The sequence below is a fragment of the Azolla caroliniana genome, unplaced genomic scaffold (genome assembly GCF_043228905.1).
Source record: "Azolla caroliniana isolate FFs.n. ecotype wild unplaced genomic scaffold, voAzoCaro1.0.p SCAF_18, whole genome shotgun sequence".
NCBI classification, from domain to species: Eukaryota; Viridiplantae; Streptophyta; class Polypodiopsida; order Salviniales; family Salviniaceae; genus Azolla; species Azolla caroliniana.
In genome coordinates this window covers 3,541,357-3,555,093 of record NW_028230453.1, presented here as the reverse complement: position 1 = coordinate 3,555,093, position 13,737 = coordinate 3,541,357, and the positions used below count along the sequence as shown (strand labels likewise).

Sequence of the window (13,737 nt, the reverse complement as noted above, 5' to 3'; positions counted from 1 at the left end):
AAGGTTTTTTTGTATTATCATGTTGTTTTAATATAAACATACATTTACGAAGAAAAAAATAAAAAAGATAGTGTGGGTCGAGTGATTGATGGTGGCGAGAGCAATGTATACTTACGACGCGAAAGAGGCGGATGCTTGGATGTGGGGGACTGGTACCCCACTTCTCCACCTATATGTGAAATGCACATAAGAGATCAAAAGTGTCCAAAGAGATAGAGACTTTCAAAGTGTGACAAAGTGCATCCTTCTTCAAACCCTAGGTACGATCCATGTCTGTACTTGGTGGTATGGGACACTAATGGGGGACTTGGATTTGTCTCTCACCTTCACTTTGGGGTGGTAAGGTGGAGTAACTCCCTTCTTTCCTTGTTTTCCTTCTTAATTGTGCTTAACATAAATTAAGATTCTAACAGTTCAATGAAATGTCATCATGGTATGATAAGAAGTCAACCACATCTAATAATGGCGAATGAGGACAATGTTGATGCCAATGTTGACATTAACATCGGTTTTAGAAAAGGTCAACCATCACTTGAACATGTCAACTCGACCCCAAGCTTGATGAATGGCTTGGATATCCCTTAAGTCTTGACTATGTTACATTATGTAGTTGTGGGATTGTAGCCTGACTCGATAAAGTCAAGGCGAAGTTTCTAGAGTACGAGGTTAGCTACCAAAGCCCCAATAGAGGAGAAGTATACTCCATTGGTTTAGCAAGATCGACTCCATCCTTGGATGATGAATTTGTCTTGCCTATCATGAGCACATTTGGCATGAAGAAGAACATTCAAGACGTGAAGGACTTTTGAAAGGCACAAGATATACCAGGATACTCAACTCAATGTAGTTTTGCGGTTCGACCACAATGACTATGATGTAGCATTAGGTGTTTGCGATAAATGTAGCAATCATACAAGAGTTGACGAGCTTTGTTGAAACATATGATAATTCTTTTTAGATAAAAGTGATGATGAAGAGATGTGAGCTCTCCCAGACAATGAGTTCTAGGACCTCCTCCCTATTTTGATACACAAGAAGGCCCACCAATTGTCAATTGATTTACAAAGCAAAATACAACTTTGATGGCTCCATCAACCAATACAAAAGGCTATGCTAAAAAAGATTGCATTGATTATGTTGAGAAAATAATTGTTGAGCATACAACTTGATGCCATGGTGAAGTGGTGGCACCTCCACCAAATGGACATCAAGATCAAATTCAAGTTTGAGGCTCACTTACATGTACTTTGTTTGCCTAGAAAGCCATTATACAATCTCAAGCAATAACCAACAACTTGGCACTTGAAGATCAACGGTACTTATGTGGTATTGACTTTGGAAATGAAGGATATGGACAAGCTTTACTACTTTCTTGGTATTGAAATCATGCATATCCCTCTCGGGATCTTGCTCTCTCAACCCCATTACACTTTGAACTGAAAATCATATTCACAAAAAAAAAACAATGATACATGAATGCCTACAAGTTTTTGTAATAATGAACCATATGATTTTTGTTCACATTTGAATGAATATGATCCCTATTAGTATTGTCGTCTCCATATTTGCAACAAAAGTTGCAATGACACATAAAGGCCTCTTAGTATTTACAATAAATAGATCATATGATTTTTCTTCACTTTTGAAAGAACATAATTAGATAGAAAGTATGGTTTGTCCCAATATTGGCAACAAAGTTGGAATGTTACATGAGTTCCCACTAGTCTTTATAATAAAGATACCAGATGATTTTTCTTGGCTTTTGAATGGACACGTTGCCAAAAAGCATTGTTCGTCTATTCTAAAATCAAATTGTACCATGTAGATGATGACCAATCATTTATTTTCTCTTGTTAATTCTAGGTATATACTCATAAAGACATGGCATAATGGGAGCTTTTGTTGTATGATGATTAATTTGACGGTAAAAGATCACTAGTGTGCTTTAGCTAATATTAAATATACCCCTTTTGTAGTGGAAATATCTAGTTGACCAACGTCAAAAAGTTAATGTAATTATGTTCGATGAAATTATGTCGCGGTTAATTCTCCTGCTAAATTTACTACATCACTTTTTACTCACACGCATAATCCCCTATGTCTCTATAACCATTCATATCTCTCTCTCTAAAATCAAAAGACTATCTTTTGTCTCTATTCTATAACGATAAATCTTGTCCATTCATGCATCTATCTCTAAAATCACGAGACTATCTTTTGTCTCGTTTATGTAATGATAACTGTTGGCTACTTCACCATGAGGTTCATATGCTTCGTCCCTCTTGTCTTTAATAATTCATTTAGCTCTCTCTAAAATTAGAAGCCCGTCTTTTGTCTATTTCATAAAGCATCTGTAACTTATGTCAACTTCACTACGAAAGTCTTTTGTCTCTTTGCATTATGTCTTATCTTATCCTAGTGGTAATTATCTTGCATTATGTCTTATCTTCCTGTCTTTAATAATTCATTTAGCTCTCTCTAAAATTAGAAGCCCGTCTTTTGTCTATTTCATAAAGCATCTGTAACTTCTGTCGACTTCACTACGAAAGTCTTTTGTCTCTTTGCATTATGTCTTATCTTATCCTAGTGGTAATTATCTTCGCTACAAGCATTGTGTCTTGGGTTTGAAACCTAATTTTCTCACCTCTCCATTATATACTTCATACATATATCTTAATTCACTAGATGCCACTGTGGAATGTAAGCGTTGAACACATGACCTCCTGGTTTCCATTGGGCAACCTTACCAATTGAGCTACATCCATTTGGACTCATTCTCTCTCTCTCTCTCTCTCTCTCTCTCTCTCTCTCTCTCTCTCTTGATCGAGCGTGCATGCGCACGTGTGTAAATAATGGCTTTCATGTTGAAAGAAAAAACATCATGGTTTCCATTGGGCAACCTTACCAATTGAGCTACATCCATTTGGACTCATTCTCTCTCTTTTTTTTTTTTTTACTCTCTCTCTCTCTCTCGCTCTTGATCGAGCGTGCATGCGCACGTGTGTAAATAATGGCTTTCATGTTGAAAGAAAAAACATCATGACCAACTACAAAGCATAGAATTCTTCTCCTAGGAATCTAAAGATTACTACTGCTGCTACTACTACTACGAACGAACTCAATCCCACACTATACACCAATTCAAATCATGATGATGATATATGGCCTTGTAGAGTTGGCTCTCTTCATGGTTTGAAAATTTCGTGACTTCTCTAGCACGGTCAATAATTGCCACAAAAGATGCCCTTTTTAACTTTTGAAACATATTTTCTCACACCCCCCCCCAAACCAACTTTACTAATCAAAAGTGAAGAAGGCATTCCTCAAGAAACTCAAAAAACAATTAATCCAATTGGAACAATTGGGTTTTAAGAAACTCAAAAAATTAATTTGGAAATGAGGAGGCATCACACTCCATTTCTTCTTCATATTATATATTTCATTTCTTCTTCATATTTGTTAACACAAAACCCAAATTGAATGAAGACCCACTCAAAGACATCTACATAATTCTTTATTCACCTCCAAACCATTCCAGTCAAGAAGAAGAAGCAGAAGAAATCAAGAAAGAAGAAGGAGAAAGAAGAAAGAAGAAGCAGCAGCAGAAGAAGAAGGAATCAGAATTGTCAGTTTACCAGTTTCCATGGTGACCTCTACTCCTCCTCCCCCTTCAGTACCTGCTGGTAAGCAAAATTGATTCCCCTCCTGATCTCATTTTCTTCTTCTTCGTCTTCTTCTTCTTCATGATGATGATGATGATGATGATAACGATTCTCATCTCTTCTTTGCTTTCTTCTCCTTCACCTTCTCCATCTCTTTCTTTGCAACAGAGAGCCGCAAGCTCGTGTTGATAACAGGTGTTTCCAAAGGGCTAGGTCGTGCCCTCGCCATAGAATTTGCCAAACGTGGATACACAGTTGCTGGGTGTTCCCGAAATGCTGAAAATCTGTTAGAACTAGAGAAGCTTCTGATTGAGCACGGAGATGGATCATCACCAAAGCACTTTTTGAAGCAAGTCGATGTGGTATGAATTTCTATCGTTATACATTTAATTTTCATCTTATCTAATTCGTATCAAGCTTCTTTTTCCATCTTAACCTTCTCCTGCATTTGCCTCACCGACGACGATGATGGTAATCGTTACTACTATTCTCCTGTTGGTGCTTCTTCTGCTGCTCCGTGGGAGAATGGAGTGCACAGTGTTCAGATGTCAGTGTTGAAGGTTTCTCTAAGCTAGTCATACAAACCGTTGGTGTTCCTAACATCATAGGTCTCTCTCTCTCTCTCTCTCTCTCTCATTCTCTAGCATATGTAGTCATAGTTTGCGCAGGTGTAATTTAAACTTGATATGAAAGGAAGAATTTGTTATAAGCAAGCTTCACACTCTGCCGTGCTTGCACACAACACACACAGACACACATACACTCTGTTGTTTCTTGTTCTCTTTTTGTTTCCTGGTGCGCATTTCCATAATTGTTCTGCTCTGTAGTTGGATCGACTGTTTAGTTTCAATTCTGACATCAATTCTTCTATCGTTGATACTTACCGGTTAGTACATTAACGAACTGTGATTCCACATCTATCCTATCATATTTGTCTTATCGTATCTTTGTGAGGAAAGCATTAATGCTAAAGAATTTATATACAATATCTATATATCTATCTATCTATCTATATATTCTCTGTGCGTGTGCTGCAAGATATATCTGTATTTAGCTGGATTCCCTTATTCATTTATTGATTGAACATGGCTTTAACTACAGAATTCCACTCTGAAATTCTCATTTTTAAAAATTTTTTTAAGCATAAGAAAGTTTTTTAAACATGGCTTTTCAAATGATGACATTGCAAAGCATGTATTATACATAAATGATCAGGGCTCCATTCATCCTTTGTGTTTCGATGTTATCGATATAATATCTAGACTCCGTGTTTCGTATCATATATCACATATAAAATGCAAATACGATGCTTTTTGTTTTGATGTTTATGTCTATCTCATGGATACCCAACTATTATATCTCATTTCTCCCTTGTCTTCAATGTAAAATGCAGTAAATAATGCAGGTATTATCAATCGTAATGCGAAGATTTGGGAATTATCAGCATCTGAATTCGATGCTGTTATAGATGTCAATATCAAAGGAACCGCCAATGTAATAAGGCATTTTCTTCCTCTCATGAAGCAAGGAACCATAGTCAATTATTCTTCTGGATGGGGCCGTGTGGGTGATGCAGATGTAAGTTGTAACATCTTTGTTCTTTCCTTCTTCTATATGGTAAAGGCATGCATACTAATACCTTGGATGATGAAAGGAAGATAAAGATCTCGATAATTATCAGGGTTTTCGTTTTCGTGCCATTCATAGAAATTGCTTCTAGTACCTTGCCAAACATGCATAAGGTCTATGGCATTTGTTTTAAGATTATGTTGTTGAAATTGATTGAAATGTAGAGCTTGGTTCATGCAGTTTACACCATATTGTACATCAAAGTTTGGTATTGAAGGACTTACCAAGGCTGTTGCCAACTGTGTTCCTGAAGGAGTGACAGTTGTTGCTGTGCACCCTGGGATTATAAACACCGACATGCTGGTGAGTTGCTTTGGTGCAGATAGAGCTCCACTCTATCCAACTGCAGATAAATGGTGAGTTTAGATGGAATCCATGGAAGATTTCTGGTTCTACCTTCTACATTATCTTAAGAAAGTACAAGTAAATTGGTCTTTTGTAGGGCACCTGTTGCGGCTGATTTTATTTTGGCTTTAAGTCCGAGTGACAATGGAGCTTCACTGACCATCACTGAAGTGCCACACTCAGTCATATGAATATGCCCCGATTTTCTCTCAAAAGCAATGGTTTCTTGAATTTCTCCTGGGATCAGACATGCACCATAGCAGTTCCATATATTTTATGCACATCAAATTCTTCAGTTTAGTTCTCGTGTGTATAGTTTCTTCAGGATTTAATAATGTATCATGGTGTATCATGGTTAGTACCCCCACATTGAACTTTTGACTATCGTCATATGTTTGACACTTGACATAAATAAATAAGCCTCTTGTCTAATTTGATTATCATCATCAAAGTCTAAAAGTGCATATAAACTATGTGGTATAACAAATGCAAATATGATTATGGAAATACAATTGTGTTGTGAGATGTGTAAACATGGTACAGGACAAAGCATGGACAAACTGTGGCATGAGGAACTAAAGTGTGCGTACTGAATGAAAAGCAATCAAGGTATGGTAAAAATTTAACAGAACTGAATGCTTCACAATAATGAAATACCTTTAAAGATTTTACAAGAAAAAGGGAGCCAATTGGATTGTAGTTGAGATGGGTGGATGAGGTGTCAATCAAGTGTTTGGAGATCGTGAGGTTGTAATTAGTTCGACACACCAAAGATAGCAATCGCAAACAAGAAGGCATTTGTGCACTTTCCATAGAGATTGCCCGTAGCTTTTCATATGAAGTAGTGCTGTGAGCATTTTTCAATTTCTGTTCACAATCATGCTCTCCTGAAATTAGGGTTTGAAGGTCATATTGTGTTGAAATCATTTGAGGGAGCACAGCTTGATTCTTGTAGGCTACACCATACTGTGCATCAAAGTTTGGTATTGAAGGACTTACAAAGTCATTGGGCTAACACATTTCGGAAGGAGTTGCATGTGTTTCTTTGGACCCTGGAGTTGTTAACTCTAACATGTTAGTGAATTGGATTGGTGTAGAGACACCTTGACTCTATCCAAGTCCACATACATGGTGAATTTCCAAAGAGTTTATTACTCCCTGCAAATCTTGTGGTCCCATGCTCTCTCTCTCTCTCTCTCTCTCTCTCTCTCTCTCTCTCTCTCTTTCTATATATATATATATGATGATGATGATGATCTTTGCAGTGTTTTTTAACAAATTAATACTTGAAAAATGTCTTGAGATGATTTGGTTCTTGTACTGTAGGGCAATTGCTACTGTAGACATTATTTTGGCATTAACTTCAAGCGACAATGGTACTTCATTGACCATCAATTAACACCCACCCCAAAAACCCATCTCCAAGCTTTCAAAGATCATAATCAAGCCCCATGTCTCAATCATTAAACTGATAAATATCTCTCCATTTGTACCTTACGATTCAACATGCCTCACCAGATCTCATAAAAAAATTTGCACATCAAATTAAACAACAACACTCTTAAAAGAGAATGATGTTTACATACAATAATTCCCATCCCTAAATCTCTTTCTAATTTGATTTGTATATGTCATGGTTCACATTCCCACGCAAAACCACAATGTGCACTCTCGATTTCAACATTCATTAGTAAAGTTCTTGAACATCGAGAGTCGATCATCTTCCCCTACTTTTGTGATCGACTATGCACACTTTGCCCTAAACAAGTTCGAGAGCCTAAGTATTACATGTTAATACAATGCTCTGTCTTTGATAATATTCGACCATGCTTTCCACACATCTTCAACCAAGCCCAAACCTTGCACAAATTTTTCTCACAACCACAATGGGCACTCTCAATTGCAATATTCATTGATACAATTCTTGAACATCGAGAGTCGCTACTCACTTTCACACGTATCACGTGAAATGTAATACTTTTGGTCTCATAGGTCATATTTGACCTTGAAAGACGATAATATCATCTATCTATCTATCTATCTATCTATCTCAACAAGGTCAACAATTATTAAGGCACATGATCAACATATTTTGAGATTTTTATTAGGGAATTTTACCACAATAATCTAAACTTTCATGACACTCCCACAAGTTGAAGTGCAAGAAATCGATTTAACTCGCATTATAAATAATGCACATTAGAATATGTAATTATAGTTTGGACCCTCAAGTTATTGTGCAATACATTAAAAACACCTAAAATGGCTTAATTTACAAACTTATTTCTCAATGAAATATATTGTCCTCTAATCTAAGCTAGAGCACAATGCCATCTTTAAGATGAGTTGTTATTTAAACCCCTGACAATCTTTCATTCTTATGAAATGAAACACAAGATTTCCCTTGATTGCTCGCAATTGATTCCTCGCTTGATCTACCATGCATGAAGAGAATGCTTACTTCAACTCGAATGGCTCTTTGGGCATTGGCCAAACCAAATGTATCCTTGAGTTAAGAAATATAAACAGAACCAGAAAGTCCAAACTAATTGTGTTTCCATTATAAAAAATATATATACCACAAAAAATAAAACTATAAAAATAAAACAAGAGAATGTAGAGAAAGCTCTAATATGGCGTCATTTGCATCTCTGAAGAGTTGAACCAAAATCCAAGTTCTAGGCAAGAAGGAAATATGTCGATAGATATCTTGCACTCTCAAAAATAACATGAGATGGAAATTGTAGTTGTAAAGGGAAGGCATGTATATGGTCAAGCACTCTAGGAATTGAGGTGATCTTGACCAGCTAGCAAGAGGTCATTCTAACCACTATGTTTTGAGATAGCAATGAAGTAAGACCATGTTATCGTGCTAACTGTATGACACATTGAACACATTGTTAAGTATATCATTGTCGCTTTAGTGGAGACATAACATCCACATTCAATGTTTTCTACAAATGTAGCCATCACTCTATGGTGCATAAAGAAGATCCTTTGCTCTTGTGCAACCTATAGATGCTCTGTATCATCCTTGTATTTTAAAATACTGCAAACTTTTATCAGACAGGCAGACCAAACCTATTTAAAAAGAGCCTGAAGTGAAGGATATCATTCTCAAACACAATGTCTTTTGGAGGCAAATCATATATCTCCATGAATTCTTGCAACTTCGGAGTTTGTTCAGCTAAAATTACTGCAGGAGACATAAAATTAGCACAGAAAATCACAATAATAATAAGAAAATCTGTGCGAAAGAATTCACGGCCTCACATGCAAAGATTGTTGCTGGGTCATCAGGTAAAAACTCCTCTGCAAATGAACGAACTGAATCCAACGCTTGAAGTTGTTGGGCCTATAAAAACAAAGGTTGTTAAAACCCTCTTAGATATATCTACTAATATGTATGCATCTACACATATATCTATCTATGCCAGCATGTATGTAGGTATGTATATGAGATAACTTCTCATACAGTTGTATGGGAAAAACATGGACATGACGCAAGATCCCATCATTTTAATAGCTGAATATGCTTTGAAGCAAGAGTACCTTGTCCATCTCAGATAGTGTCTTTCCCCATTTTAGCACATTAATGTTGAGATTTGATATCTGAAATGCAGAATTTGTTTCAGGTATTGTTTTGAGAATGCTAGAAATAAGAAAACTGTAATTAACATACATCAGACAAGAGATTTCTCGTATCTCTGGGTTCATATGGACCAAGATTTGAAGCGTTGATAAAACCAGACATCCAACTTGGGAAAAATCTATAGGAAACCTATTGAGTAAAGAACTTAATAAGTTTAGGTATTTATAAACAGATTGTAGACCGATATAAAGACAAGAATTTAAAGAAAGAAAAGAATATACATCTTCAGAAAATGAAAGAATGGTGATTGATTCCAATACAGGTGGGCTATTTTGAATGCTTCTTAGTATCGCCATCAGCATAGCGGTATCAGCCTGCATTGATCAATAAATAAAACTCTGAATTTTAACAGCAGACAAATACTGATAAAAATGTTAAATATCAAAAAAATGGTATAATAAATGAAGTGAGAAAGGATAAAGAGATAATCACATATAGGATCATATTGCACAAGCAGCCTTTACTTTAATTTGTTTACTAACTATGAACGCAAGGTATGATGTAAATATATGCTCTCTACCAATGCAGCTCGATCTTAAAAGTTGCCGTCCATACCTAGCACCTATACTATTTGTACTTTTCTGTATGTACGGAATATGATAAACATATACAATCTCAAGATCTGAGAAAACTGTGCTCATATTAGAGTAATGCTTGATTGTTTACTTGTATGAGATCATTGATACTTGAATGACAATTCAATAATAAAAAATGTTTTCTGCAGATCCATTGCCTTCAAAAGGCATGTTACATTTTTTAGCTGGATACATAGTCATTAACCTGCACATATATAAGAAACATATACATATGATAAGGATGAATATTGGTGTGTGATATGACCTCACACCTCAAGAATATGAAGACAACATGTTGGATATATCAAAAGGAATCCTGTCACCTTGTCCGCCTTTCCTGTCACCTTTTGAATGATTTGAGAATGATAACCTAACAATGCAATCAACAACAAGAGACTTTATTCAAATTACAAAAATACTGCAATGCTTCTTCATAACAAACTTGAACCTCAACAATGGTGAGCATATTGTCATAATTTATTTAATGGTTGTTAAAGTTCTATGGAACAATGTATAGATTGCAATAGATGATGGGAAAAAGAAAATCTATCCAGATAATGCATCAAAAATCCCTTGTCTTTGTCTTTTGGGTACGTATGTAAAACCATCCACACATGTTGTGACAGGTCTACAAAACTATAAAGATTTGAAAGCACAACAATGAAAAAAAATTAAGTGCCAAGAGTTACTGTGGGCAATGTCGAAAAAAAGTACAGAGCAATCAACAAAGTGAGGCAGTGACAATGTTGAAAAATATTACAGTGGGACCTTGACACAATGGAATAGAAACAGCAACGTAAAGACTCAAAAGCCATGTAAGAACCAAAACATGAAAGGAAGATTATACCAGAAAATTAAGCCTGAGCAGAGCTTAAAAAAGCCTGAAGCCTGGCCAGATTATCGTGAGCATCTTGGGTAATTGAAGAGATTATACGGGTTTGGGTGACTATATGTGCAGCTTGAGTGATTGAAAAGATCAGACGGGTTTGGGTGACTATATTTTGTGTATATGTATATATATAACTCTTATCCATACTCGGAGAGAATTTTGCAGTAGGATACATGGATTTCCAAATCTATGTCTCAAAACCTACTGCCTTGGCATGTTCCTGACAAATTTTCCTAGGTGACACCTTCATTAATAATGAAAGTTCTGATAATAATGTATCTTCCAACAAAAGTATCCACCAATGAATGATTAATAGCATATACACATGCATCGTATATAGCACCAAATTAAAATGCATTTGCAGGATCTCGTCTATATGTAAAAATACGGCATCAGCATTGCATTCTGGAAGGATATTTCTTAGACCAAATGGCTTGGCTCATATGTATGAATTATCTCCAATATTTCACGTTAATGTTAACAAGTCCGGAAAGTACCAGAAAGTTGTTGTTTGCTTGTTTCTTTGTTTAGATTTTTCGCAGCATACAACAATCGACTAACAATGCGTTTCTGGTACAGCGTAACCTCATTAGAAAATGTTTTCCATGTAGTTTGACATCAGTAGTTAAAACATTGTGTTTCTTTGGCCAATGAGAAACATTTGAAGTTAGAACTTTACAGAATCTTTTGTTAGTGAGGCATGCCATGGGGTGATATGAAAAAACAAGAATTGCAAATCCAGGTAAGGAAACTTAGTGAATATGGATCGTTACACTCATACCGAAAGAATTTCAAAATCTGATTAAAGCTTCAGTTTTACTCCAGTTGATGCACCATTTATTAATATTGAACATTAGTGATTGTAATCACAATACCTTTTTTTTTAGAGATAAACTCTATAACAAGAAACTGATCCGAGTTTTAAAAATCACCCACAAATATGGTATTGGTCAAATTCTAGCATACAAAAGTCTAATTTACTCACCTAAAGTACCTTTTATATGCTGTTGGATCTCCCTGAGGCTTAAATTTGATTGTTTTGCTTCAGCTTTTTATTGACAAAAAAATCCATTTTCTTCATCTGTTTGTTATTATTGATTGAATTTGATCTCCCTTTCAACCAGGTGATACATAGACCAGCTATTTTAGATAGAGAACCCAAAAAACTTTGCATGCAGACATAGAGAACCTACACCATGTCCCAGATTATCCCTTGATACCACAGCCACCAAAGCCATACTCTAGCACCTCCTCCTTCATTGTCCTCATGGTGGAGAGGCCCTTCTGATAACTACAAGGGAGACTAGCAGATCAAACCAACTTGCAATGTCTCTATATGCCGATATAAGCTTTCGTAATAGATCACTTGTTGAATACAGACCTTGTGGAAGGTCTCCTAAAGAGATAGACCACACACAACATTGTGCTGATGCACATTGGTTTTGAGTATTAACTCTTGCATTTTTGCAGAAGAAAATTTCAGTTTGCATTATGATGCCAATATCACTAGATTTAATGTTTTGAAATATTCATAGAGGTTACCAGATAGAGCTTCTAGATCAAAAGAAAAAGGACGAACAAGATAACGATGACTAGACGTGTATCATGACCGGTCACACATTCGTCAAATTATACGGCAGCATAGTAGACACAACTGGGCATATCTGGAACACAATTGATCACACATTCACGATATCATACAGTATATAGTTAACACAGACAGCGGAGTTATGAGCAATGGGACATCCAATATTCAGAATCAGTCTTTTCAATAGTTTTGTTGAGCGAGATACAACTATTGCCAATCCAAACAGCCATTCATTTACAGAAGTGAGATTTGCATAATCCCAATCATAAAGATACAAATCTATACGTTGGTGCATAATGAATTTATTAAAAACAGTGAGTAAGAGATAAATAAACAAACCCTAGGTGAGAGTGGTACGTCCCTAAGGACACGATCAAGCATCGACGTCCTTGTGGCATGTAGAACATCATAATCCTCCATTATCTCTTTTGCAGGGTGAATTCTTGCTGGTTACAATTCTTCTTAACGTAGTTATTAACAATTCATATTAATGCCTGGTATAGGAACATAAAATGAGCATTAGCATCACGATACAAGATTTGACAATTAGCATAATATTACACAACATATAGTTTATTCAATGGAAGAATCCAGATTTAGAAAAAAATTATACGTTATTGAAAAAATATCAAGCTATATTATGTCATGACTCACATGTTAACACTAAACGAGGCAGCAATCAGCTCCAACCATAAGTCATTTCATGGTGGAGATTTGAGAAGTAGGATTATAAGAGGCTTGCAAGAAACTTGAGACGACTCAATGGCCTCATTGTTTTACCAATTTGTAGGTACCTTTTGGCACAGCTACAATATATCTTACACTTATGGAATCAATATAATATAACATGCCAAAGATGAAGTTTGGTATTTCACTTCATCAAAAAGCTATTTTAATCCATCACATAATAAATCAACTACATCATATTTTAGCTCAATGTCATGCTCCAAGAAAGTCGTGACTCTTGATTGTCACAATCTACTCAAGTGATCAACCTCACATGCTTTCAGCCACAATCTATCCCTATACAGCTTTCTCTCCCAAGTCCCAACTACAATGTGGACTCTGAATTGCAGCACATTAGTAAAATTCATGAGCACTGGGATTCACTTATATGCTCCCCATACTGTATTGAAACAGTTTTCTTGGTTACATTCTCTCATTCTAAAATATACCCTTCAATATGCTTACCGATGGATATATTCTGCAAAATTTCATCACACCAATGGTTTATTAACAACTTTTACCCTCCAACTAAGTAATAGATGGAAGGAGTAAAACCTGTCACACAAAAGAACAGAGGGAATTCTCTTCAGCTACCTTCCATGGACTTGAGCAAGACCAATGGATCAATTGTGCATAAAATGCAATTTGTTATCTGAGAGACCATTCAAACG

The 13,737-nt window shown here is 35.9% G+C and overlaps 2 protein-coding genes across 3 annotated transcripts; one reads left to right on the top strand and one right to left on the bottom strand.

The window, feature by feature from the left end:
• Positions 1-3,547: 3,547 nt before the first annotated feature.
• LOC147852119 (NADPH-dependent pterin aldehyde reductase-like) lies at positions 3,548-6,079 on the top strand. The gene is made up of 6 exons (XM_087334536.1): positions 3,548-3,683; positions 3,831-4,024; positions 4,201-4,270; positions 5,056-5,240; positions 5,472-5,647; positions 5,734-6,079. Exons 1-6 carry the CDS (start codon positions 3,644-3,646, stop codon positions 5,825-5,827), a joined length of 759 nt encoding a protein of 252 aa, XP_087190662.1. The 5' UTR covers positions 3,548-3,643; the 3' UTR covers positions 5,828-6,079.
• A 1,736-nt stretch (positions 6,080-7,815) lies between these two features.
• Positions 7,816-13,737, bottom strand: LOC147852118 (uncharacterized). Of its 2 annotated transcripts, XM_087334405.1 has the most exons (9): positions 12,680-13,734; positions 11,250-11,322; positions 10,136-10,233; positions 9,510-9,602; positions 9,319-9,417; positions 9,189-9,248; positions 8,910-8,991; positions 8,749-8,832; positions 7,816-8,137 (listed from the first exon to the last, which is right to left on the bottom strand). In XM_087334405.1, the coding sequence occupies exons 1-9, from the start codon at positions 12,758-12,760 to the stop codon at positions 8,094-8,096; spliced, it is 714 nt and encodes a 237-aa protein (XP_087190531.1). In that variant the 5' UTR covers positions 12,761-13,734; the 3' UTR covers positions 7,816-8,093. The 2 variants fall into 2 exon arrangements, with proteins under 2 accessions (XP_087190531.1, XP_087190530.1); XM_087334404.1 differs by lacking the exon at positions 7,816-8,137 and having other exon boundaries at positions 8,247-8,832; positions 12,680-13,737.

What these genes read in the sequence shown, in the direction of transcription:
- LOC147852118 (XM_087334404.1), bottom strand. Translation starts at nt 12,760, where the DNA reads ATGGAGGATTATGATGTTCTACATGCCACAAGGACGTCGATGCTTGAT. An exon ending in TTCTTTCATTTTCTGAAGAT is followed by an intron (nt 9,418 to 9,509) that starts GTATATTCTTTT and finishes TTTACTCAATAG; the next exon opens with GTTTCCTATAGATTTTTCCC. An exon ending in CACTATCTGAGATGGACAAG is followed by an intron (nt 8,992 to 9,188) that starts GTACTCTTGCTT and finishes TTGTTTTTATAG; the next exon opens with GCCCAACAACTTCAAGCGTT.
- LOC147852119 (XM_087334536.1), top strand. Translation starts at nt 3,644, where the DNA reads ATGGTGACCTCTACTCCTCCTCCCCCTTCAGTACCTGCTG. An exon ending in TCCCCCTTCAGTACCTGCTG is followed by an intron (nt 3,684 to 3,830) that starts GTAAGCAAAATT and finishes TCTTTGCAACAG; the next exon opens with AGAGCCGCAAGCTCGTGTTG. An exon ending in TTTTGAAGCAAGTCGATGTG is followed by an intron (nt 4,025 to 4,200) that starts GTATGAATTTCT and finishes TGGAGTGCACAG; the next exon opens with TGTTCAGATGTCAGTGTTGA.